Here is a 27862-nt window from a genome sequence, read left to right as displayed (position 1 = left end):
TTCATCTGCAACTAAAAAAAAAATGGTGATTTTTAAAATTTTTTTTAAGTGTTTTCAGGGCTGGGCTGTAGCTCAGTGATTGCCTTGCACTTGTGATGCACTGGGTTCGAGCCTCAGTACCACATGAAAATAAATGAATAAACAAAGATATTGTGTCCATCTACAACTAAAAACTGTTTTTAAAAAAAGTATATTCATACCCTGGTTTCTCTTCAGATCATATAAATTTTTTGCCTTTTGCGGAAGATTTCTATGGAGAGGAACAATTCTTGGGGGGGGGGCGGGGGGGGTAAACAACTGTTCAGCCATGACTGGTGACACATGCCTATAATCTCAGTGACTCGCGAGGCTGAGGCAGGAGGATTATAAATTCAGGTCAACCTTGGCAACTCAGCAAGAATGAGAACCTGTCTTAAAATCAAATAAAAAGGACAGGCTGTAACTCAGTAGTGAAGTACTCCTGGGTTCAATCCCTAGTATTGCCAAAAAGAAAAAGGAAAAAAAAATATCCATGATATCATTAGGTGTAAAACCTAATTTTTTTTAAGTTAAAAAGAAAACAATGGTTCTTATTATCCAATATCTGATCTCCCAAGTAGCTGAAACTGTAGCATGTATCACCACAGCCTGCTCTATTATTTATTTATTTATTTTAATTTTTAAAGCTTTTTAAATTAAGTTTTTAATTCATTTTTAAAAAATTTACATTGTTACATTTGGGGAAACAAAAAAGCAAATGAGTATTTTGTGACACATGAAAATTACTTAACATTCAAAACTTCATTTTTGCTGGGCATAGGGGTGCATGCCTGGGATCCTAGTGACTTGGGAAGCTCAAAGCCAGCTTCAGCAACTTTGTGAGACCCTGAGCACATTAGCAAGACACTTCTCTAAAAGGAGTGGGGGGCTGGGGTTGGGGCTCTTGTTAAGCGCTTTGGGCTCAATCCCTGTACCAAAATAATAATTAATTAATTAGTAAAAAGGACTGGGGTTGTAGCTCAGTGGTAAAGTGTCCCTGGGTTTAATTTCCAGTACCCCCCCCAAAAAAATATATACACTGCTCTTATATTGCATAATTTTACAGAGATGATTTCTCTCATCTGTCATTTGTTTACTGAATTCATATAGAAAAATCAGATAAATGCTTTATTCTTTTTCTTTATTACCAGTTTTCAAGATAATGAACTGATTCTGCATCATCCTTGAAGGTGACCATTTAAAAAAATCGTATGAACATATGAAATTTATATATACTTGATTGGTACAATAGTTTGGATCTGGAGTGTCCTTCAAAGGTCCATGTCTTAAAGGCATGGTCACCAGCCTGTGGCACTATTGGGAGATGGAGGGAGCTTTGGGAAGGAGGTGAGGCCCAGTAGAAGTACTTTAGGTCATTGGGGGCATGCCCTTGAAAAGGGACATTTGGATCCCAGTCCCTTTCTTTCCTTCTTTGCTCCCTGGATGTCATGAGGTGAGCACCTTCCTGCCATGTGCTTCCACCATGATGTACTGCCTCACCACAGGCCCAAGGCACACGCCTAGCAACCATAGATTGAAATTTGAGCCAAATGAACTTTTTCCCCCTAAAAGTTGATTATCTTGGCTGAGACTGTGGCTCCAGTGGTAGCGTGCTCACCTAGCACGCATGAGGCCCTGGGTTCGATCCTCAGCATCACATAAAAAAATAAAGTAAATTAAAGGTATTGTGTCCACTTAAAAAAAAAAAAAAAAAAAAAAAAATATATATATATATATATATATATAAATATAAAGTTGATTATCATTTTGGGGGGGGGGCAGGTATTACTAGGGATTGAACCCAGAGGTATTCTACCACTGAGCTATACCCCTAACCTTTTTTCATTTTTATTTTGAGACAAGGTCTTGCTAAGTTGCTGAGGCTGGCCTTGAACTTGTGATCCTTTTGCCTCAGCCTTCTGAGTCACCAGGATTACAGGTGTGTGCCACTGTGCCCAGCTTCAAGTTGATTATCTTACATGTTTTTCCATAGTGACAGATGGCTAACACCGTGGGTTTCAACCCATTTCAATTATGATTATTGAAGCTCAGATTGTCCTCTTTGACCAGTAGAAGCCTTTTCATGTTAGTGTATTTCCTTCCTTCCTTTCTTTATTGAGATATAAGTCATAGAATGTAAAGTTCATGCATTTTTAATTTTTTCTATTTTATGACAGGGTCTTGTTTTGGGCCTCCTTGCTAAATTGCTGGTGCTTGCCTTTATCTTATGATCCTCCTGCCTCAGCCTTTTGAGTTGCTGGGATTACAGGCATGTATCAATGCCCAGCTAATTTACCTATTTGAAGTATTTGATTCAGCAGTTTTTTATTATATTCACAGAGTGATGTGATTACCACAATCAATTTTGGAACATTTTTATCATATCGAAATGAAAAACCCATACCATTAGCAGTTATTCCCTATTCTCCCTATCTCCTAGCCTCTGGCAAATATAAATCTGTTTTCTTTCTCTATTATAATTTGACTCTGGTACACTTCACATAAATTGAATCATATAATACTTGACCTTTGTGTTTAGTTTTTTTCACTTAACAATGTTTTCAAGGTTCATCAGTGTTGTAGCATGTGTCAGAACTTAATTCCTTTTAATAATGGAATTATTATTATAATGTGATTATAACCATCATGTGTTTATACTGTATGCTGTTTATCTGCCATTATTTGAAGATATTTGGGTTGAATCTACTTTTTGGCTATTATAAAATAAGGCTTCTGTGAACATTCATGTTTTTGCATGAACATATATCTAGGAGGAAAATTCTGGGTCGTAAGGTAATAACCCCATCATTAGCTTTTTAAGAACCTGCCATACTTTTCCAAAACAACTGTACCATTTTGCATTTCCACCAGCTGTGCCTGAGGTTTCCAGTTTCTCCACCTTCTTGCCAGCACTTTTACCATTTTTTTTTTAAATATAGCCATCTTAGTGCATATGAAGTAATACCTCATTATACTTTTGGTTTTCATTTTCCTAATGATATTGATATATTTTCATGAATTTATTGTCTATTTGTATAGCTATTCAAAATGTTTGTTCATTTGTATTTTTGAAATTTATGTATTTATTAAAGAAGAATGCTGAGGATCAAACCCAGGACCTTGAGCATGCTACTAAGCAGACATTCTATCACTGAGGTATATTCCCAGCCACTCACTCTGCTCATTTTAAAATTAAGTTATTTATCTTTATATTATTGAGTTATTAGAGTATTTTATATATTCTCAGTTTAAGTCCTGGTCAGATAAATGATTTGCAGGTATTTCTTCCCATTCTGTCTTTTTACTTTAAAAAACAATTTTTTAAAGTGCATTCTTTTTCTAAAAATTCTTTTTTTTTTTTTTTTTTTGCGGTGTTAGGGATTGAATCCAGGGCCTGTGCTTGCAAGGCAAGCACTCTACCGACTGGGCTATCTCCCCAGCCCTAAAAATTCTTTTTTTAGATGTTGATAAACCTTTATTTTATTCATTTATATATATGTGGTGCTGAGATTTGAACCCAGTGCCTCACACATGTTAAGCAAGCACTGTAGCACTGAGCCATAATCCCAGCCCCAATAAATAATTTTTTGATTCAGTGAGTTCCTACTTATTATTCTTTTCATGTTGTTATTTATTATACATTCATCTCTCTGTATCCACAGGTTCTTCATCAGTGAGTGGATTCAGATCAAACATACTTAAAAAAAACTTGCTGGGCATGGTAGCACATACCTGTAATCTTAACTACTTAGGAGACTGAGGCAGGAGGATTGCAAGTTTGAGGCCAGCCTGGGCAACTTTGCAAGACCCTGTCTTAAAATTTAAAATAAATAAATAAATAAAAAGGACTTAGAATTTAGTCTAGTGGTAGAGAACTGGTTTTAATCACTAGTACCACAAAAAGAAAAAAAGTTTATCTGTTATGAACATGTATAGACATTTTTTCATGTCATTATTCCCTAATCAATTCAGTACAGCAACTATTTAAATGACATTTACATTGTATTAGATATTCTAAGTAATCTACTGATGATTACAAGTATGTATGTGTGTGTGTGTGTGTGTGTGTGTATTATATATGTGATTAAAAGTATACAGCAGAAGGATGTGATAGGTTTATGCAAATAGGCCATTTTATGTAAGGAACTTGAGCATTTGCAGATTTGTTGTCCACAGTGGTCTGACAACCAATTTCCTCTGCATACCAAGGGATGACTATATTTTAAGAATTTTACCTAAACCCACAGTAATGGGGATTAATGTCCAGATTTTCTTTTAAGATGCCTATAGTTTTAGCTGTTACAGTAAGTCTGTGATCCATCCTGAGTTAATATTTGTGTATGGTGTGAGGAGGAGATCCAGCCTCATTCTTTTTCACGTGAATATAAAGTTGTCCTAGCACCATTTCACCATTTGTTGAAAAGACAGTTCTTTCCCCATTGAATTATCTTGGCATTCTTGTTGAAATCAGTTATTGTAAATGCACAGGTTTATTTACAGACTTTCAGTTCTATTCCGTTGAACTGTTCGTCCATCTTTGTGCCACATTGTCTTGATTACAATGGTTTTGTAGTTTTATGTTTTTTTTTTTCCTTTTGGTGCCAGGGATTGAACCCAGAGGGACTTTACCACTGAGCCATATCCCCAACCCTTTTTTTTTTTTTTTTTTTTTGTGGTGCTGGGGATTGAACCCAGGGCCTTGTGCTTGCAAGGCAAGCACTCTATCAACTGAGCTATAGCCCCTGCCCTCCCCAACCCTTTTTTATTTTTTATTTTGAGATGAGGTCTTCCTAAGTTGCTTAGGGTCTTGCTAAATTGCTGATTGAACCTATGATCTTCTCCCTTAGCCTCCCGAGTTGCTGGGATTACAGGCATGTACTTTTTTACGTGCGCACTTACTACATGCCCAGCTCTAGCAAGTTTTGAAATTAAGAAGTGTGAGTTCTCCAACATTGTTCTTTTTTATTTTTGGAGATTGTTTTGGCTATTTTGGGTCCCTTGCATTTCTATATGATATTTAGGATCAGCTTGTTAATTTCTTCAACGCAGACACCTGAGATTTTGATGGGTTTTGAGCTGAGTCTGTTCATCAATTTGCAGAGTATTGCCATGTTAACAATACTAAATAAATCTTCTGATTTGTGGACATGGGATGTTTTTCTGTTTATTTAAATCTTCTGTAAACTTTTTGAACAATATTTTGTAGTTTTTCATAGGAAAAGTTTTGTACTTCTTTTGTTAAATTTTTCCTAAAATTGCTTCCTGGTCTTTTGGCTAAGATCAAGTGGAAATTTATTCCTAAGTATTGGATCATTTTTATGTTACTATAAGTAGAATTTTCTTAATTTAATTATTTTTTACTTGTTCATTGATAGTATATAGAACTTTAGTTGCTTTTGTATATCTTATATCCTGCAACCTTGCTAAATTCACTTATTCAGCAATAATTCAGAAATGTCTGAATTATTATATTCAGATATTGGATTTGAAATATTATGTATTTTTCTCTTTTTCTTTCTTTCTTCCAGGGATGCTTTACCATTGTGCTACATTCCCAGTCCTTTTTATCTTTTATTTTGAGACAGTGTCTCAATGAATTGCTCAGGTTGGCTTTGAACTTGTGATTCTCCTACCTCAGCCTTCTGGGATTACATGTGTGCACATGTGCCAACACTTGGCTTCTATGGATTTCCTTTTTTTCCTTTTTTTAAATTGATTCTTTTATACATGACAATTCATTTTGATATAATTGTACAAGCATGGACTATATCTTATTCTAATTAGGACCCCATCGCTATGGATGTACATAATAGTGAGATTCACTATGGTGTATTCATATATGTACACAGGAAAATTATTTTGGATTCATTCCACTGTCTTTCCTTTTCCTGTCCCCTCCTTTCCCTTCATTCCCATTTGTCTAATCTACTGAATATCTCTTCTTCCCCTCTCCTCCCTTATTGTGGATTAGCTTCCACATATCAGCCAAAACATTCAACCTTTGGCTTTTTTTTTTTTTTTTTTCCCCCCGGTGCTGGGGAATTGAACCCAGGGCCTTGTGCTTGCAAGGCAAGCACTCTACCAACTGAGCTATTTCCCCAGCCTCCAACCTTTGGTTTTTTGAGAACGGCTTATTTAATTTAGCATGATAGTCTCCAGATCCATCCATTTACTTGCAAATGTCATAAAGTCATTCTTTATGACTGAATAGTACTCCATTACGTATTTCTTTTTAAGCTATGAAAATACATGTAGATGTAAAAAGGCCAAATAGCCCATGAGATTATAGAAGAAAAGTGAGGACTGGGGATACTGCTCAGTTGGTAGAGTGCTTGCCTTGCAAGCACAAGGCCCCGGGTTCAATCCCCAGTAGCAAAAAAAAACAGAATCTTCTACCCTCCCACTGCTGCTCTCACACCCCAGAAATTTGCATTGTCAATAATTCATTACATGTAGGTGTTTGGTTTGATTGGTACTATGAATTGAATCCTCTGGGAATTTATTACCAAGCTACACTCCCAGACCTTTTTATTTTTCATTTCGAGATAGGGCCTCACTAAGTTGCTGAAGCTGTCTTCAAACTTGGCAACCTCCTGCCTCAACCTATCAAGTTGCTGAGAATAGAGGCATGTGCCATATCTGGCACATTGCAGTTTTTCTTAAGTTGAAGAATGGAGGGGGGGATATTAATAGTACTTTACTGTTAGTTGAAAACTTATTTGACCCTTGACCTTTTATTTATTTATTTTTTTTTGAAAGATTATATTTATGGTCACTTACCCTCCCTAATTTATTCTCTTTATACTTACATTTCTTTTTTTTTTTTTTTTTTGCTGTACTCGGGATTGAACTCAGGGCCTTGTGCTTGTGAGGCAAGCACTCTACCAGCTGAGCTATCTCCCCAGCCCTTATACTTACATTTCTAAGAAAATTTATTTTCTGTGTTTCTAAGAAAAAGAGGACCTAGCCAAGTACAGTGGTGCACACCTGTGATCCCAGATGCTAGGGAGGCTGAGGCAGGAGAATTGCAAATTCAGGGCCAGCATCAGCAATTTAGTGAAATCCTACCTCAAAATTAAAAGTAAAAAGAATTGGGAATGTAGCTCAGTGATAGAGTACCCTTGAATTCAATCCCCAGTAATGGGGGCGGGGGAAGGCCCTGATTGTGAAGCAGATGTACTTCCTGATCTGATTCTAGTCTTCAGGGAACAGAAAGATCCTGGGTGTTTGGGGTGCTCACACCTGGAAGACATTTTTTGCCCTTAACCTGGCATTTGTTGGGGAGAAGAGTAAAATATTGACATGACTGGAAAATGAATTTGCGCCAGGACCTCCTGGCAAAGGATCAGAGGAAAGTTTCTCATAACCAGTATTCTGCCTCACTCTTATCCTTTCACTACGCTGCTGTCTTATCTTGGATTTCTTTCCAATTCTTTTGATTGTTTGTTTTCTTTTATCATTCCTGCAATTGAAACCAGGGGTACTTTATCACTGAGCTACACCCCAGTCCTTATTTTTTTATTTTGAGATAGGGTCCTCCTAACTTGCCCAGGCTGACCTGGAACCACAGTCCTCCTGCCTTGACCTCCTGAGTCAAGCTGAGATTACAGATGTTTGTTACCATACTTGACCTCTTGGGGAACTTTTAAATACTATGCTTTATAGCTCCTTTATTTGATACATGTCTGGTAGATTTCTTAGCATTTCTAACCTCTTCTTTTAACATGTTCTGAATTTGCTATATTTGGGGGTAAACAGTAAAATGGTCAGGTTGACACCAATGAATATCAGCATGTTAACAGGTTTCCAATTGCTATTTGTGAACCTCAAGGTTCAAAATAATACAATTAAATAAGCAAGTATATGTGGTCATTAAAATTCAAGTAGACAGATAATTCTGTTGCTTATTATTCTGATCTCTTTAAACACAAGTCATATAACACTATATTTTTGGGAATAAATTATTAGATATATAAATTAATTTTATCTCTGAAACATCATGCTGAATTTAGCAAAATTATAACCAATCCCCAAAAGCTTTCTGTTTGTCATAGTTTTACTAAAGAATATGTAGATACCAGTAAGGAAAGAAAAGGATAAATTCAAAGAGGCATTTGAACCCAAGATAATTTTTTTTTTTTTTCTTTTTTCTGGTGCTGGGGATTGAACCCAGGGCCTTGTGCTTGCAAGGCAAGCACTCTACCAATTGAGCTATATCCCCAGCCCCCCAAGATAATTTTTTAAAACCAGTTGAATAATATATTCAAGATAAATTCATGTATAAATATATTTAGAGGGAGGAATACTAGAGATTGGGCACTTTACCACTGAGCTATATTCTCAGCCCTTTTATTTATTTTTATTTTGAAACAGGGTCTCACTAAGTAGCTTAGGACCTTGCTAAGTTGCTGAGTCTGGCCTTGAACTTGTGATCCTTCTGCATCAGCCTCACAGATTGCGGGGATTATAGACATATGCCACCTTACCCGGTCTCTGGTTTTTTTCTTTTAATGGAAAGGACCAACCATGTTGGTATGGGAGGGCTGAAGTGTTTCAAAATAGACTGTAAAGGGTGAGAGTGATCGGGAAGAGACTAGAAGGGGCTGGTCATTCATGAATCAGGGTGCTGTGAGTGTCTTGGACTACCCAACTGTCAGTGGGGTAGGTTCTCTGAGGACACTCCTGGAGAACCCCCTAAAAAGTTTCCCTTGACTGTGGCAGAACCACTGCTAACTCTTCCTTAGTCAAAACAGGTGTTCAAGGCAGGCCACTTTCATTGGTTCTGTGCCGTGAGCAGAGTCTCTAAGCTCAGTGGGCCTCAGTCTCTTCAAAGGTAGAATGGAGTGGTGTTAGCTGTCTCTTAAGTATAGATTTAGTTTCCTTTTTTCAGTACTAAGGATTGAATTTAGTGGTGTTCTACCACAGCTACATCCCCAGCCTTTTTTATTTTTATTTTTGAAATAAAAAGTAAAGGATCGGGGCTGGGGAGATAGCTCAGTCGGTAGAGTGCTTACCTTGCAAGCACAAGGCCCTGGGTTTGATCCCCAGCACCCAAAAATAAAATAAAAAATAAATAAATAAAGGATCTCACTAAGTTCCTGGAACTCATGACCCTTCTGCCTTAGCCTTCTGAGTCTCTAGAATTACAGTCATGTGCCATCACTCCTATATTTTAAGTATAGTTTTAAAGATAAGTCTACTTGCTTAGTAACAGTACAGTATGGTTGTTTTTGTTTGTTGAAAATGTCAGTTGTCAGTAACCATGGAAAGACTTTTGGGAGGCAATCTGCAAGCTTTCTTCTTATGCCTATAAATAAAATATATAAATGGTATGAAACTGGGCCCCAGTAATAATGGATATTTTCTTTTCCAAACAGTTGTGTCTACAGAATTTCTTTTGATATAATAATGACTGAGAAAATATTTTTCATTTCTGATTCTTTCTCACAGTAGTTTGCTCGTTTGCCTAGTTTAGTCTCTTTGTTTATTGAAACCAAGATATTCTTAGTTCCTTTGAACCTGTTTCAGTGACCCTTCCATTCTGGGTGTGTGTGGGGGGTTCTGTTGTATGGTATAACCCACGGGGTTCTGGTATTCCCCAACACAGTGCCTGCTGGTTAGGGTGTGGTGCTCCCATTGGGCCTGGCTGGTGTCAGTCAGCGGGCACATTTGCACTGAGTAGCACCAACTTGCCCGCATTACTGTAGTTGCTTTTCTTTTAAAAGCATCATCCTCCTTTTTTTCTCTTTCTGTAACCCATCCTAACTGTTTAGAAGCAGAAAGGGGAGTGCTGATGGGTAATTAAAGGTGGCTAAAACCAATTGTCCTGGCATGAAGTAAATGGTAGAAGTAATAGGACTGTGAAATTTGATGTCAGTTGTTGCTTTCTACTTCCCAGTCTGTCCACTACCCACAGGAATTAAGTGGGGACCTCTCTTGTCTTAGTCCATTTTCTGTGGCTGTAAAAAAATACCTGAGGCTGTGTATTTCATAAATAAAAGTTTATTTGACTCATTGTTCTGGAGGTTTAAGATCATGGTGTGCATCTTTTTTGGCTCTGGTGAAAGCCTCATGGTAGATGGCATCACAGTAACGTGCCATTACAATGGCAGGAGTGTGTGTAGGAGAGAGATTCAGGGGAGGTGCCTATTCTTTTGTTTTGGTTTGGTTGGTTTTTTTTTGTACCAGTGATTGAACTGAGAGGTGCTTAACCACTGAGCCACATCCCTAGCCTCCACCCATCCCCCTTTTATAAAAAAAATTTTTTAACTTTGAGACAGGGTATTTCTAAGTTACCTGGGGCCTCACTAAGTTACTAAGGCTGACTTTGAACTTGAAATCTTCCTGCCTCCGCTTCCTGAGTGGTGGGATTACAGGCATGTGCCACCACGCCTGGCAAGGTACCCGTTCAATTCCTTCTAAGAGTAGAGTCCCATGATGTAATCATTTTCTATTAGGTCCCTCCTCTTAAAGGCTCTACCACCCTAACATTACCACAGAGGGGCCAAGCTTCTAACACATGACTGTTTGGTGTGGAACAAACCATATTCAAACCATAGCATTTCTGAACAATCTGAGTCCTCACCAGGGTTCTGTGAGGTAATGCTGAATAAGTATCTGCAATTCTTAGTTGGGAGGATTTTGTTCCTTGCTATTCCCAAGATCATTAGGATTGGTACTAGGCCCCAAGAAAAATCTCTAGCTTTACATTATTCACTGGACTATTCTATGGAGCAAGACAGCTGTTATAACGCAGGGAAGCTGGGTGTGTGCATGTAATCCCAGAGACTTGGGAAGCTGAGGCAGGAAGATGGTAAGTTCTAGGCCAGCTTGGGCAACTTAGCAAGACCATGTCTCAAAATAAAAGATAGAAAGGGCTGGGGATGTAGCTCAGGGTACAGTACCCCTGTGTTCAATCCCCAGTACTTGGGGAATGGGGAATGATACTGGGGAGATCGTGGGCAAGGAGAATAAATCCCTTGAATGTGAAACGTGGAAGTGCTGCTTCTGCAAATGGAAAACCATGGCCCTTTTGGAACTGAACTACTTTTGCACAATGTATATATGAACTATAAAGTACCATTTTCCTTCCCTGGATTCTCTTCATAAGGAAGTTGTGGTTAGCTGCATTGTTCCTTCTTAATGTTTGCTTTTGTTTTCATTCTTGAAGGACTGCCACCGACTCCAGTCCAGCTGCTCTATCCAGTGTCCCGATTCAGCAATGTCAAATCCCTCCAGCACCTTTGCAGATTCCGGATCCGACAGCTCGTCCGGATAGATCATATCCCGGATCTCCCACTGCCTAAGTACAATGGGGACATTAGGGTTGGGGCAGGAAGGGGTTGGGGGGGTAAGTTACAAATGTCAGTGACGCCTGCAAGCTGCTTACATGGGCAGATAGTGGCATAAAATATTTGTAGGCATCATCCTTTCACCTTTCCAGTGTCTTAACACCTAATTCTAGAACTATCACACTGTAGCCAAAAGGGAAGAAGGTGTATATATCAGCCTTCCCTCTGCAGGCCCTATGAAGAGTGCAGTGGGAATGGTAGAGTGAGGGTGTCAGGACGGCACAGAGGTAGACTACTAGCCTAGCATGCATAAGGACATTATGTACCATTAACACTTTGTGGTGTCCCCCACTTGTTTTTTTTAACAGGCCTCTGATCTCTTATATCCGAAAGTTCTACTACTATGATCCTCAGGAAGAGGTATACCTGTCTCTAAAGGAAGCGCAGCTCATTTCCAAACAGAAGCAAGAAGTGGAACCCTCCACGTAGCGAGGGGCCCCCTGCTGGTTACCACCAAGGGTAGGGGCTCTCAATGTTCAGCCTATGTGCAGTTACCATGGGCAGTTAACACCTGCCCCTCTCTGGCAGCTCCTCAGTTTATACCCCTGATCTAGGTATCTGCCCATAGAGTTACCAAATCTGATAAATGCCCTCTCCAAGGGGCACATGCCCCATTTGGGGGAAAGGCACACAAACATGAAAGGCTTAAAGAATATTTGCTAAGCAACATGCAAATGAATTACAGAATATAAGTGAGGAGGACACACAGTTGTAGCTAAGCGTGCAGCCTTCTCATACTTGGCCTTACCTGATCTCCTTGCTATTGCACAAATGATATAAGGTGGGAAACAAAGCAGAAAAACAAAGGGGAAGAAGACTTCATCAAAGGGAATATAAACATGCCTTTTATTGCAGTAGGCATGCACTTCAGCAAGAACTCCACCAAGTTGCACAGCTTAGTATGGGAATGAGGAAAAACATCCTGCTCTTCTATTTGGAGTCTTCTTTGGGCCACTGCAAAGTAAATTGTTGAAGAGAATAAATTAAATTAATTAACTGAGAAATTCAGTTTTCTAAGAGGCTATTCTCTATCATTGCTACACTGAGTTCTACTCATTTATTTTCTCAAAATGTCTTGAAATATTGGTTTGTGCATGCGAATTTTAATTCATCTTTTAAATTACATTAACATAGACTTTGAAAAGTTAAGACAAGTAGGGAACAGATTTGCAGGGAGCTGATTCTGGTGGTACTGGCTGAGAGCAAGAGTTCATGTTCTGTTATCTACTTCCAGTTTACAATGTCTTTCCTCTTAGTGTGGGGTGTCGTTTCTTTGTGTGTTTGTGTGTTTGGTACTGGGAATTGAACCCAGAGACATTTTACCACTGAGCTACATCCCCAGCTCTTTTTTATTTTGGTCTTGCTCCATTGCCAAAGGTCTCACTAAATTGTTAAGATTGGTCTCAAACTCATGATCTTCATGCCTCAGTCTCCCAAGTCACTGACATTACAGGCATGAGCCACCACGCTTAGCTTAGGGTATCTTTCTAGCATTTCTAATCTGTGTTTTTCAGTCTCATCCCCCACACAAAATAAACAAAGGGGGAAATCCCACAAGAATAGCTGCCTTAGAGTGAAGAGGGGGTTTTAATTGCTACGCTGTCTCCCAATAGGAGAGTGACAGCTGATAGATGTCCCATGGGTTTTCTTTAGCCATGACTGAGCTGAGCCTAGCTGTGTCTCCTCTTGGCTCCAGAAATCTCAGATTCTTTGCAACTGTGGGAAAGCATGTGAGCCAGGCTAACAATGATTAACAGGGAGAAAGGATGACAAGGAGAGACCAAGAAATGGAGACTCATGTGTATCACACATGTACATAGGGTAATGATGTTTGTCTCATTCCACTATCTTTTCTTTCATCCCCTCCCCTCCCCTCATTTCCCTCTACACAATCCAGAGTTCTTCCATCTTTCTCTTACCCCCCTTTAGTCCCCCCATTATGTGTCATCATACACTTATCAGAGAAAACATTTGGCATTTGGTATGATATTCTCCAGCTCCATCCATTTACCTGCAAATGCCATAATTTTATACTTCTTTATGGCTGAATAATATTCCATTATATTATATATATACACTGAATAATATTCCATATATATATATATATATATATATATACCACAGTTTCTTTATCCATTCATCAACTGAAGGGCATATAGGTTGATTCCACAATCTAGCTATTGTGAATTGAACTGCTATAAACATTGATGTGAGCCTGCAGAGTTTTAGGGAATCCTGGACTCTGCGTACATTCCTTTATCATATTGTGTTAGCTTTCCATCACTGTGACAACATACTTGAGATGAACAACTTAAAAAGTTGGCTCATAGTTTCAGAGGTTTCAGTTCAAGGTCAGCTGACTCCATTGTTTGTGTATGGTAGAGCAAATCTGCTTACCTCATGGTGGCAAGGAAGCAAAAAGAGAAAGGGGTTAGAGTTCCACCATTCCTTTCAAAGCCACACACTCAGTGGCCTGACTTCCTTCGAGGTCCCACCCACCTCCAGTAGTGCCACAGGCTGGTAACCAAAGCTTTTAATACATGACCTGTGGTGGGTATCTATTATATACATTTTGTGCCTTGGAAGTAACTCCTGAAACATATCTAGAACAATCTCCATGTGGCAGGTGGCTTTGCAGTCAAGAATGGGATGGGAAAGTAGGGGAGAACTTAGGAGTCCACCTGTGTGGCTGCACTACTGAAGGGTAGTAGAACCCTTCAGCAAAATGAACCAATTCTGTTGGTGCTATGCCCTGGGAAGAATCCACATAAATAGGAGCTCATTCAGAGAAAGGCCTCACGGTGATGGAGGACTCTAAATTTCATCCTATGGATAGTAAGTAAGGGGACCAGAAATATGACTAACCTAAAGCAAAGAAACCTATGATTAATTAACCTAGAGAAAGAAGCTAGTAGGCTGGAATGTAGCCCAGTGGTAGAGCACTTTCCTAGTAGCATGTTCAAAGCTCTGTGTGATCCCCAGCACTGTTTAAAAAAAGAAAGAAAGAACCTATGGTGAGATAGCTTAAAAAAAAAAAAAAAAAAAACTTGGTGGGTTTTCCTAATGAAGACATAAGTGTATTCTGCATGGCTCTAGGGGGTAGGACTAGGACCAAAATAAATATAAGTTGCAAGGAGTCAGAGAGGTCCAAAAATGGAATGGTTTTCTTTTCCTCTAGTTGTCATTCAGGGCTGGGGTTGTAACTCAGTGGTAGAGCACTTGCCTAGCATGTGTGAGGCATTGGATTTGATTCTTAGCACCACATATAAATAGATGAATAAAATAAAGATCTATCAGCATCTAAATGGATCAGAGACATCCGTGTTTTTTGTTGGTACCCAGAGGAACTGGGAATAGAGTGCCAGGTAGGACAGTCAGGGGCCATGTTTTTACTCACTACCATTATAGGGAAAGCCAAGCAGCATACATGTAAGTAAATTAATAGGTGTGGTGATCATATATGTTCTGAGGAAACTAAAGCCAGTGAAATTTAGTGGTTAATGGTAGGGTTCTATTTAAGTCTGGATGATTAGGAAAGGCCTCGTGAGGAGATGACATTTCAGCTGAGGTCTAAATGTCAATAAGGCAGCCATTGTAGGATCTGAGAACAGATCATTCTGGGTAAGAGGACCTATAAGTATAATGGGAATATACTTAATTATAATGCCTGAATTGGGCAGGAATATGGTATGATCAGGTACCAGGTAGAGGATAGCCATGTCATAAGTGTTGGGGGCAGTCATCTATGGCAAAGATTTAAACTGAACCTACAGGGTCCATTTTTCTGTGGTAAAGAATAAGCATAATGCTATACTTGCTCCAGATTTAGACCCTAGAACCCTTGAAAAAGGGGAAGTAATACTTCCAAAGAGAAGGTATTTAAGGGCTGGGGATATAGCTCAGTTGGTAGAGTGCTTGCCTTGCAAGCATGAGGCCCTGGGTTCGATCCCCAGCACCACCAAAAAAAAAAAAAAAAAAAAATCAGAGAAGGTATTTAAGGGGTGAAATTTTGCCCTTAGTACTTCTTATTGGTCAGGTTGATTATAATTTGGGAGTGCTGTTATCTTTGAATTTCATTCCAAGGTGCTTGGAATCAGGATACAGAATAAATAGCAAGAATATCCTTTTTCAAATCACAAGGTAGAAGCTTCAGTGGCCTTTGTGATTCTGTCAACTCTCTTTGGTAGCCAGAAGCTGCGGAGACACAGAGCTATTTCTAGCCAGGCTTACAAGGGGTTACTTCAGGGCTTAGATTCCTTTTACCCCCTAGCACAGGTGGGCCTTGGGAAAAGTGGGGGGAAGTGAGCAGGAAAATAAAAGAGAGAATTTAGACAGTGTGGTAGAATATATTCATCAGTTGCTTCAAGATCTGTTTTGGCAACCAAGTCATGGGCTTCTCAGACCCTTTTAATAGCAGCCATTGCCACATCTTCAGCCAGATATAATATATATAGAAAAGCATTTGGCTGTCCAGGCTTCATTTTCCTTTTTTGTTGTTTTTTTATTTTTATTTTATTTTTTTGAGACAGTGTCTTGCTATGTTGCCCGGGCTGGTCTTGAACTTCTGGGCTCAAGTGATCTCCCACCTTAGGCCTCCTGAGTAGATAGGACTACATGCGCAACCATAGGCACTTCCACTCTCCTTTTGAGATGTGCTTTTCCACCTTTAGCAGCTAGTCTAGTCTTTTGTTCCATTTGGGTTCTACTATGTTGAACTGGTCTAATTTTTCTTTTTTCTTTTTTTCTACTTTTTTCACCTTAGGCATTTGGTTGCCAAGCTCCAGTTTGAAGAATCAAATGAAGCTACCATGAAAAGAAGAACAAGAAAAAAGGAATGGGAAGGTTTGGGATTCTATGTTCAAAGACTATGGTTTCTCCTGAAGCCCTGGGGCTTGGAAGAAGCACACAACCAGAGTCTGAGTAGTGGGCTCCACCATTCATATACACTCATGGTATCCCAGAACTAGATGAGCTCCTTGGAAAACTGGAAGAAGTCTCAACACTGTTTCTTTTTAGAAGTTTGTTTTCAATATGTGCATTTCTCAGTATGGAAAACTCACCTTGAAGACAGCTGGGCTTTGGAAGTGGTGTGAAGGGTGAGCAGGTCCAAAGAAGGGGCAGGGAGGAGAGGAGCACCATTCACATTCACTTGGTGCCAGAGATAGAGTTAGGGTCTTCACCATGGACCTTGCAGTATGGAGGAGAAGCCAGAGAAGTGCAAACAGCATTAGAAGTTTGAAGGAAGGAGAATCTGCTTCTCATTGCCAGCTTCAGTAGGAGCAGAAGAGAAAGAGGGCAGGTAGTCTGGAAGAGAAAATTGTTGGATAAAAACTGGCAAATGGCCTTTGCTGGAGGAAGTAGTGACTCCCCACATCCTTTTCCTTTTTAGGGTTTAGGAACCTAATTTCAGAATCACCTCTCTTGGAAGTTGTATTTATTTTGTTTTACTTAATTCCTTAAGCTCTATGACCTGAAATTAATTAACCCTGTTCTCCTTTCAACCTCCTCAGTTCCTTCCCCTGAGGTATCTGTACATTTCACTCCAGTCATGGGAACATCATTCCTATTGCTTTCACCAGCTGTCAAGGCAGTAGTATTTCTTATCACCTGAGCAGTTCAGAGCTGCGGTCATGGACTGCTGAGTTTAATGAAGCATGCTTCCACATGCTTCATGGCAAACTGTATCCTCAGTTTAGGAGTCAGCATTACCTCCATATGTCTGTCAGTGAATGAGAGGGAATGTGGAGGAAGGTGAGAAGCAAAGCTATTGTGCTCTTCTTAGAAGAAATCTTGAATGTACCAGCCTTAATGGGATTTCCTTAGTTCAGAGGAAGAGAGCATCATATCTTGTGTTTTTAGGTTTATCATTGTGGTGTCACTTCTGGGACGGGAGGTAGCAAGGGCTTCTTCATTTTCCTGCATTCATTCTAGCAATCCAGACATTTTTAGAGTCAGTTTCCATTGCCCTCCATTCTTTAGGAAGTCTTGTCAGATGCTGATTCAAGAGTTGCCTGTTTTCTAGGTGGATATGGAAGAGGGAGGAGAAAAACTCAGTACTTTTCAGTGGTCTTTAATTTTTTTGCACCTGACCATTGTCAAATTATAAAACATTGTGTGTTTTCCTCAGTTACTCTGGGGAGAGGTTTGCTATTGAGATGTGACTGTTGGGCTGTTGGGACTTTATTACTCTTCTGCAGGAAGTATTCCATGAAACTTGTGTCCCTTGTATTTATATCTGACTCAGCTCACAAGATAAATCACATTGTTTGTGGTTTACTGATAGTTTGGGGTGAGGCTCCAGTGTCTTAGTCTCATCTGGAAGCACTGGCCTTTGACTTTATACCCTGCATAGAATGTCCAGTCTTCCTTCTTGTAGCTGAATGGAGGGGAAACTTGGATCATTACCTGGCTATAAAGAAATGAGTCCACAAAATGAGCTTTGCAGCACAAACCTAGCCCACTTCTGGTATGTCCTGTGGTACACCTTTTTTCTTTGGCCTCCAGGGAAGTATTACCAACTAAATAAGATTGTGATTCCAGAGGTTGACTAAATTCTAGAGTCTTGCCTCTGGAGGGCAAAGGTTACTCTCCATCTTATAGAAAGGGCCACTCCATTCATTGTAGAACCTGAAGTCTGGAATCCATTGATGTTCTTGAGTGGCTAATATGCAACTGCCTGGGATTGTTTTCCCTCATTTCAGTTACTCATTATTTTTAAATTATTAAAATTTTATATTATTAATAATTTTTAAAAATTATAGTGTGTGTGGCTCTGGGCTAGATACTGTGGAAAACATATAAGGTAGAAGACATGATCCTTAGCTTAAGGAAACTTTCAAGTGACTGCCACATGTGAAAAAATTGGAGAGCAACTCATTGTGGCAGAGAATCAAGGATTGTCTTTAAAGATACGTGGAGTGGGTGAGATCAGGGTAGACCAGATGGTCTGGGAAAGCTCTCTGACAGTGAGGCTTTGGGTTGTAGGCGGGAGCAGCACCATGAGAAGAGAAACACATGAACAAAAGCAAAGAAACAGCAATCTGTGTGGCATGTACTGAACAGTGCATAGCCACCCCTCAGAGCAACAGCATTAAAAAAAATCATATTTTAGTGTTGTGGTCGAGACTGAAACTTCCTAGTTATCAGGTAGGACTGGAAGCTGAGGGGTTATAATGACGAGGTAGAAGCCAAAGCCAGAAGTCAGCAGGGCACCTGTCCATTACCCAGGACCTCACTATTTACTCTTTGTCAGCTCAGGCCCTGTGAGGGAGGCAGAGCCCCTGTACTCACTATGGTGCTGGGGTTCCCACCAGATAATTCATACACTCAGGTAAAAAAACCAAACCAGCTCTGAATGACCCAACCTCACCACCCAACTTCTCTGTCCTCCTGGGGAAAAAGTATTGAACTCTGTCCATGGTCCATCTGTCCTTAGTACAACTCAGACTATAGCCTGATCCTTCTTCAATAGATTGGGCTGCAAAACAAAAGTGCACGTGACAGTCTGCACCATGCATGGGTATTTGACACCTGTGAGGGTGACCTTGTATAGAGCAAGTTAAGGAAGGTATGAAGGTGGCCGCTGGGGTAAGACAGGCACATGCTGGCTAGAGAGTCAGCAGAGCAGAGGAAGCAGGAGCAGGGCTAGTGGCCAGTACTTGGCCTTCACCCTTTGCCAGTGCTGTATAGTACTAATGGAAATGCACTCTACAGAGGGAACTCATTCCTTTCTGGTCGTTGTAAATTAAAGTCACAAACTGGGAAAGACTGTCTTCTAGTGACCCACTGTTAATTTCTAAGTTGTGTGATGTCAGTATCATCAGGCCCTGCATGTGTGACTTCCACTTATTTATGACTGATGTGCTATAATCTTCCTCAGGATGGGTATGAGCCAATGTGAACTAGTGATGACTACTGCTACAACCTGTCGTTACTTGAAATGCATATGCTGTGTTGGGAGCACAGGAGCCAAGAGGGTGGGTGCTTTGGTGTTGGGGGCTAGATAGGTGACTATCACTGACCCTTACAGAGCTTAGGACCATTGACAATAACCTTGGCCTGGTCTCCCACCTATGAAGATGAAGTGAATGTAACACCTGCAATGGGAGCCGTGTATGAGTGTGCCAGCCCAAGGGGAGAAGTTTGGCAGGGAACTGCCTCTGTGGTTCCTTCTGCCTTCTTTCCTAATTTTCACTTGGGCTGATTGTGTAAGGCCATTATTGAGGTTGGGAGCCACATGGAGATGGCTGCACAAACCCTCCAATATATACTCCATAAGGATTGGGGAGTGGTCAGTTCCCAGATCCAGGTGCAAGAGACTGGAACAGAGCTGGGAGTGTCCTGATGAGCCAACCTTTTCAGCCCTCATCCCTGAGCCCCCAGAGGATTATGGCCTGCTAAGCCCCCTAACCCAGAAGGAAATGTGGATAGGAGGAACTTTTTCCCCAGGGTGAGATCTTTCCCTTCCCTGCTTCCCCTCCCTTAGCTTTTAAGCCTGGAGTTTAGAGGACCAAGCTCCAGGATGTAACTCTGTGGCTGTTGGAAGGAGGTCTACAAGTCTGTGAGTGTGAGTGTGTCTTCATTTGCCCAAGTTTTGTCACCAGTTGAGGTGTTGTGAGCATCTCCACTGGGGAGCCTGGGATGTTTTCCACTTCTAAGAGAATGACATGCCCCCTGTGCATAGGGGAGGAGCTTTTGAATTAGACATTTTCCCTATGGGAATCCTCTTGGTTTGGTTTATGGGGAGGTGGGGTGGATAAGTAGTTTTTATCTCTGATCGTCAACACAGCTGTTCTTACACTGAATTTGTGCTATTGCATACATGTAGCCATCTTTCTTTTCACTGCAGCAGTGTTTATCAGTAGTTCAAAATGATTTATTTGCTCCTGGGGAGTAAAGCCTTTTTTATTAAAAAAGAAAAAAAAAAAAAAAAAGAAAAATTTGCCCCACTATGATAGCTTTAGGATTATTGGACCTCAAAGGTCAAGTCTGCACGTCCCTGTGACATTCTGTTTTGGCACTGGAGGCTTCATGCTCAGCACAAAATGACAGGAGGGCTTGAGCAAATGGAAAACAAAGTTTTGAGGGAGTGAAATGGGGTTGAACTACAGAGACAGGCACTGGGGACTCAGGTACTGCAGTTGAACAGAAATAAGTTGCTTTTAAAAATATTGATTCTCTAATCTGTCAGAGAAGGACCTTTCTTTACAAGCAAATTTCATGTCATCTTTTCTCATTGCTTCTTGGCCTTCCTGATAGGTGTCACCTAATTTCTTCCTGTGTCCTTTCTGTCCTTTCTACACCTTCTCCCTTCCCTTCCCACTCTCATCTACCTCCCAGGAAGCCAGTCCTGCATGCTGTGTGTGACATGCCTTCACTCCCATTTCATCTTCAGAGGGTACCTGGAACTGCTCCCTTCCCCTGTCCTACGCCCTCCTCCAGAATGCCAAGGAGCATCAAGGGGCAGGCAAGGCAGCCAGCCATGATGGGAAGACATGAATGTCTGGTTGCAGCTGGACTGTGATCGATCGTAGTTGCTCCTGGAGATAGAGTGTGAGGAAAACAGGACACTCTTCATCAGAACCCAGGGTGATCAGGTACTGCCACACAGCTGTGCTCAGAGCTGTATCCTCAGCTCCCTAACCAGCTCAGGTGGAGCAGGCAGGCTGGTCTGATGACTCCATCCCTGGTGCTCCGTTGAGGGAGAGGCAGGACCAATGCACCGCTCTGGGTAGGCCAGTTGTTGGGTTGCCCAAACTGGTGCTGCCCATGGCACGACCACTGCTGTACATTTTGGTTGTTTTTAAGAAGTTCAAGAGGGGTGTTGTTCTGGGCTCTGGGTTGCCAGTTTTTCACCAGACACCCACTATAACCTCTCTGTCCTCTTAAGCCACCCCTGCCCTCCTCCAAGCCAAAGCGTGGCCTGGCTTTTGTCTTCCCATTTGGGTTTCCTCCTTTACTCTCCCTTTTTGTGCTTAATTTATTAAAATAGTTGCTGTATAATTTATTTTCATAAACTATAAAAAAATAACTAAATGGTTAAAATAGACTTGCAGGCCAATCTTAAATTGGGTGGGAGGGTTTGAGGGTGGGATGGGGAGAGGGAAAGCTGTTTTGATATAAACAAAACAAATGCACTTTGGGTGTGTTTTGGTATTTTTCTGGGGATAGAGGGGGTGGGTGTTGGGAAGTCCCTGTAGATTAGTTCCAGAATGGGATGTCTGTATATATTGTATTAATAGGCATGTTTGACTCTTGTAAAGGGACATTAGTAGCTGCTGCAGGCCCTGTTTGGAAACCCCATGTACAATTCCCGGTTTTTTGTAAGTGTCAGTGCGGGAGACATTTGACTCTTGTGTTTGTATCTCCTTTTTATGATTGCTGTACCGACCCATGTCTTTTTGGGGAGGGGTGAAAAGAGATTTGAAATAAAAATGTTTAGAAATTATCTTGTTATTTGGGTCTGTGTTTTTCAGTCCTGCACCCACCCCAGGAAATGGCAAGGGTGGGGGCTTCCTATGATGTTAGCTGAGCAGTGCGGAGCTTGTCTGAACTAGAGATGTCAAAAAATTCCTGAGGCTCTTGGTCATTGCTCAAAGCTGACTTGTCTCCTAAGAAGTGCAAGAGAATTCCAGAGAGCTCTCTGGGACCAAGTACCTGTGGCCACCTTGCCTTGGAAGCAGTGACCTGAGCTCTACCCAGGACAATGTCACATTTTTCCATGGAAGTTATCCCTGGCATTCATTGAAGCCGGCAGTCAAAGTTTTTCATAAGTTTAAACTGCATCCCTCCTGCTGTCTTTATAGCCCACTCCCTCATGGATCTGGCATGTTCCTCGTTTACACCAACGTGTACTTGGAACCACTGAGATTGCCTGTCTTCATTTTCCCACCCAGCCTCCCTTCAAGTTCCCTGCCTACAGGGCCAGTATACCTTGATGCATTTTTGGAAATTATCTGCAAGTTCCCTGCTGCATTCAAAGCATGCTGAGCAAGATGAAAACCTGTGTGAGAAGTTATATTTTCATAGAACTTATCAGAAGCCCCAGTCACCTCATTCCCAAATCACAGCATCCCGTCAGTTCTGATAGCCCTTACATGATGACAACACTAACTTCTGTTAAAGTTTTCTTCCCTCTCAAAAAAAAAAAAAAAAGGTGCTTCAGTGAAGTTCAAACAACATTACAAGGGACAATGTTTCATTTGGCATCAGTTCTAGAAATAGCAGCCATTTGGGGCACGTAGTTGATCACAAGGGATCCTTGATAGCAGCACCTGGACCTAGCAGATGCCATTGGTCAAGAGTACATTAGTAGTGTGCACATTCTTGAAAAAATAAAGATGCTAGTTTACATCATTTCCACTTGGCCTCACTCAAATTAGTACTATTAGGTTTGTTAGGAAAGCTAGGTACTAGTTGGAACTTGGGATATAAAACCCATAGAATGATCATTCTTTTGGAAACGGTGCCCAAAATAAACCTACCCTCTTCTGCCCTCTTCACCCGCCCAACCTGAAACCACCTCCTTCATTTCCTGTGATCCCCATCTATGCCTTCCAACTACCATTTTTCTCTTCCAAATGCACTTCTATCTCATCTCTATAGTTGAGGCTTACGCACATACGTAACTTATAAGCACATGGCAAACAATGGTGTAGAAGATTACCCCCCTCCATCCTATGTTCTCGTGATTGAAGATGAGATGTTCTTAGTTGCTTTCAACACATAGTGTGAGTATTTTGGGGGAGGGGGGTATTGGGGATTGAACCCAGGGGTTCTTAACCACTGAGCCACATCCCCAGCCCTTTTTATATTTCATTTTAAGTCAGAGTCTCACTAAGTTGCTTAGGGCCTCAAAGTTGCTGAGGCTGGCTTTGAACTCAAAATCCTGCCTCCGCCTCCTGAGCCGCTGAGATTACATGTGTGTACCACCTAGCCTGGCTAGTGTGAGCATCTTATGTGTACTGATTCTGATGCATATTTGTGCCACATGGTTTTTGAAGACTGACTGCTTTCCCATGATGCTTATCCAAAGGCACAAGAGTTCATTCCAGCTCAGGAGAGGCTCTAACTGGGTTATCATTGATCCCTAATGGGGCCCTTTCCTGAGGGATTTTCAAGAGGATTTGTGCAGTGTTACTTTACACATGGATCCTTATTGAAGCTGTTCCATTGCCATATCCTTATTTGGGCATTTTTTTTTTTTTTCTTTCATGGTACAGGGGATTGAACCTGGGGTGCTTAACCTCTGAGCCACATCCTCAGGACTTTTTATTTTTTATTTAGAAACAGGGTCTCGTTAAGTTGCTTAGGCCCTTACTAAATTGCTAAGGCCAGCTTTGAACTCATGATCCTCCTTCCTCAGCCTCCCTAGTTGCTAGGATTACAGGCATGCGCCACCATGCTTACTTACCCAGATAATCTGAGCAATTTCCCAACTGGTCTCTTTACTTCCTGTTTCCCTTTCCAGTCCTTTTAAAAGAACTTGCAAAGTGAAGATGTGCTGTGTCACATCCTCAGGTTAAATCTTCAATATCTTACCTAGAGAAGACCTAAAGAAGAACATGTTGCCTCAGTCTACCTTTCAAGGTATTGCTCCTTTCCCTGCCACACATGCTCCAATGAGTGACCTGAAGCCCTCTAGATCATGGCACCCCTACTACTTCCTTCAGATTGTTCTTTCCGTCTGGAGGACCCTTACCTGTCCTCTGCCTGCTTAATTCCTGCTCATCTTTCAAGGGCTTGCACTAGGGTCACTGGAATTTTCACAAGTCATTTCTAGCCAAATGAATGGCTCTTTTCACTTTAAAGTCATATGTACACCACCTGCTTGCTCCGCTGTGACCTCTGGAGGGACAGAGTCTGTGTCCTGTTCATCTCTCTCCTATCTCCAGAGCCTGGCACAGTTTGAACAGATGTGCCCCACGGGTGGTGAATTGAAGAAATAGGATCAGCCCTCTTTTCCAGAAATCTTGCTTATTTTCCTTGGTCTCTAGTCAGCCAGTCCTTGAACTTTGGACACAGGACCTAGTTCACACAGGACACTTTATGGTATAAAGGCGGGATTATTTTAGTTGCAAAATGTCAGTCTTCTGCAGGACTTTCTCAAAAGGTTGAACTCCCGGTGGTTAGAGTAGGAGTGCAAATGATATGAGACAGCCATAACACAAGATGTTCTAGAGGTGGGAGTGGATCACTTCCTCCTGGTGTCATAGACGATAACAGAGTTGTAACTGCCCTTTGGATGGAAGATACTGCTGATCTAGGGTCAGCAGGCTTTGTCCCGTGACCAGAGGTTGTGCCAAACCCCCACTGCTCCCTCCTGAGCTCTCATGTATCAGAAGCCTGGTATATAAAGAGAACTCAGCCCAGGCACCCTTCTTCTTCACATTTTGGGGTCCTTAGCTCATCCCATGAGTGTCAAGACCTGGCTAGTCCCTTACGCCTTCTGAGAAATTTGGTTTTATTTTTTGAAAAATATTTTTAGCTGTTGATGGACACAATATCTTTATTTTTTTATGTGGTGCTGAGAATCAAACCTAGTGCCCAACACATGCTAGGTGAGTGCTCTACCACTGAGACACAACGCCAGCCCAGAATTTGGTTTTTATCTCTGGGCATTTACTCTGCAGATTGAGAGGTGACAGCACAACTGGAGAACGAGAGAGAAGCTGATTTACGCTGGGTTCCAGCTGGTGGTGTCGATTTCTGCCACAGAGATAGACATTGCTTTCTTCTGGATGTTGGGGTCAACACTTCTTTGGGATGCTGTATGTAGAAGTCACATGAGCCTGACTTTAGACTGGAACTCCTATTGGAGGGGAAAATGGGCTCTCTGTCTTGCTCACCTCTGTGATGTCCCCTGCCACGTGTCCAGCACTAGGAAGATACCCCATGAGTTTTTGTGCCAGACCAGGAGGGGAGGAGGCAGTGGGGAAAGATCCTCTGGGCTGGAATCACCTTTGGGCCTGAACAGCGGGGTGGGAGTGGGGTGGGGCAGGGGTCGAATATATTGGATGGAGAACGTACATAGAAATGTTTTTCAGAGATGCTGGTGAGGGGAGAACCCCACATTTTAATGCATCGTGAACCCGGAGAAGAAGCAGCTGAGTACAGTGCAGTGGTGCCCCGTCAGGGTAGGAGCTTTGTGAGCTTGAATCATTTGGCCAACCTTTGCACACCTGAGACACCTTGGCTCTCAGGGGTGGTTGGGAAGAGGAAGGGGTAAGGACAGCAGACGAACTCATGGGTCCTCTGCCTCCTCCCATACCTATGCCTACCCATCAATACTCCTGAGAGGGCCCGGTCCAGGACTGGCCAACTTGACTGGGGGTTCCAGTTCCACTACCAGTTGGTTATGTGATCTTGAGCAGTTCATTGATGCTTTTTTGATTTGTTGCCTCCTCTTTAAAAGGGGGAGGATAATATTAGCACTCCATGTGTAAGCAAGTGAGGTAATGCCTGTAAAATGCTCGGTACATCTTGAGCACTCAATAAACAGCCACAAGCAACAATCCTGCGCGTTGTTATTAGCTGTCTTCTGAAGAGAACAACAGAGAGCTTTCTGCCTTCCCAAAGGCGGGAGGGAGGACACCAGACTTCAGGAGCCGCTATCCGGAGGCTGCAGAGGGGCGGGCTCCACGAGGAGAGGAGGAGCCCGGGGAGGTCCGGTCAGGTAGGGCGGGCTCTTGGGCGGCGGCGAGTGGGTGGAGCCAATGAATCCTTGGGCCTCTCCTGCCACCTAGCGGTCCTCTGGACTAGGCCACCCAGAGGATTTTCAGGTCTGGGTGGTGGGCGAGGCTTAGCTTAAATATTCTTAAACAGCATCTCCGGTCCTCTTCTGCTGTCCCATTACCTGTGCTGCCCTCTGGGGATCCCTGGCTCATCACACATCCTCCACCTGGTCTTGTTGTGTGGGACAAGACCCCTCTTTCCAGGTGGAGGGAGAGAGGGAAGGCTTTGTTCTCTGGGTTCCCTGGCAAAGTAGAGAGCTGAGGCAGACCCCCTGCCCCCCCCCCCCCCCCCCCCCGGCTCCCAGGGCTGGTGGGTGCCACCTTCTCTCCACCTGGCTGGCTTGACGACTGATAATGGGATATGTGGGGACCCAGGCTGGCTCGGGTCGGCCTTGGGTTCTATTTAATTCTATCAGTATGTACTGTTTTGTGCATGCAATTTCTCCGGAGGACTTTGCCCTTTTGTCTCCAGGACAGAGGAGTAGGGACAGAGACCTGCAACCCAAGGCCTACTGGTGAAGGACCCAGCAGGGGCCTGGGAGACAGCTGTAGTCTGGGTTTCTCATCTGTCCTTCTCCCTGCAGGGAGATGTCACCCCCTGAGGAGGCTGCCTGCAGTGATGTCCTCATTGCATCATGTCACTCCTGCTTCTAAGGTGGCTGTGCCTGTTTGGGGAGGGGTCTGGTCCCTGTGAGAGGCTTTGGAAGGAGGCCAGGAGTCATGAGAAGGAGCCACATGTTGGGCTGTGAATCCAGTGTCAGGCACCCACAGGCACCTTGGGTCCACCCTGCCACCCGACAACCTTCCCACCCCAGCACCCACTCTTCCTCTCTCAGCCTGGCAGCCTCAGCTGCACCCGGCCAGGATTGCATCATTGTTGGCTTTGTTCTCAGAGCAGCAGGTGCAGGAGTGGGGCCCGCCGCCTGCTGCCCCCCTTCCCTCTCATTGCCTTCCACTCCCTCCTGGATAATCCTCCTCCTTCCTCCCCTCCCAGACCCATGGCACCCCGGGATTTGTCAGTCTTACCCAGGGCACTCTCTCACCTCCCCAAACAGAGGGAAGGAGGCTGGGAGGCAGGGATGAGAACCAAACTGGAGACTGCCCACCATCACTCTGTTCCCCCCAAAGAAACACCTGGTGCAAGCCAGGGTATGGCCTCCCAGATCTGGGTGAGAAGGTCAGAAATTGTCACCTGCTGAGCTGAAGCTAATAATAATCAACAGAAGATGAATTAATTCAGCCCTATGGAAGGCATTTAACTCTGTCGATTATTTATGTGGACCAAGGACTTTCTACTCACATTATTATCATTCCTGCTTCACAGAGAGGAAGCTGGAGCATCAAATACTTGCCTAAGACCTTGTGGCTACCAAGAGGCAGACCTTGGATTTGAATCTTGTGTGACTTAAAGCTTCAGCAAGAAAGTGTTGGAAATTTCAATGGTAACCAGACTTAGACATTTTCTTTTAAAAGGGGATTTTCCCCAGGCATTCATTAAGAGATAAGAGTATGTTCTTTTTTATTTTATCAAGGAGTTAAAATAAGATACACATCAAGTGACATGGGTTGGGCACTGATGCCACTCCCTGTCTCTGAGACAGTGCTGTTGGGGCAAGTCCTGGCCTATGCCAGTAATAGACAAGCAGTATCTCATTGGGGGTCCAGTCTTTCATAGAGAGGAAGGAATGGGGGTTGCATGCATGGACACCAAAGGCAGGTTCAGAGGTGATGAATGGTCCCATCTCTTATCTTCATTTTTTT

General features: G+C 42.3%; 1 protein-coding gene, 1 non-coding gene and 1 pseudogene across 4 annotated transcripts in view; all 3 read left to right on the top strand.

Moving 5' to 3' along the window:
• Socs7 (suppressor of cytokine signaling 7) overlaps positions 1-20323 on the top strand; it is a 41232-nt gene extending 20909 nt beyond the window's left edge. For all 3 annotated transcript variants that reach the window (XM_047545915.1, XM_047545914.1, XM_047545913.1), the window contains 3 exons: positions 11189-11324; positions 11678-11828; positions 16132-20323. In XM_047545915.1, coding sequence (XP_047401871.1) covers positions 11189-11324; positions 11678-11798 — 257 coding nt within the window. In that variant the 3' untranslated portion in view covers positions 11799-11828; positions 16132-20323. The remainder of the gene's footprint in view (positions 1-11188; positions 11325-11677; positions 11829-16131) is intronic.
• LOC124981612 (uncharacterized) lies at positions 197-280 on the top strand (annotated as a pseudogene).
• Positions 15258-15330, top strand: Trnaa-ugc (transfer RNA alanine (anticodon UGC)). Its single transcript has one exon. It is a non-coding gene; the product is annotated as a tRNA-Ala (tRNA).
• Positions 20324-27862: the final 7539 nt, after the last annotated feature.

The sequence above is a fragment of the Sciurus carolinensis genome, chromosome 3, assembly GCF_902686445.1.
Source record: "Sciurus carolinensis chromosome 3, mSciCar1.2, whole genome shotgun sequence".
Classification (NCBI taxonomy): Eukaryota; Metazoa; Chordata; class Mammalia; order Rodentia; family Sciuridae; genus Sciurus; species Sciurus carolinensis.
The sequence above is the reverse complement of the archived record's forward strand: the minus strand, read 5'-3'. Positions and strand labels throughout refer to the sequence as shown.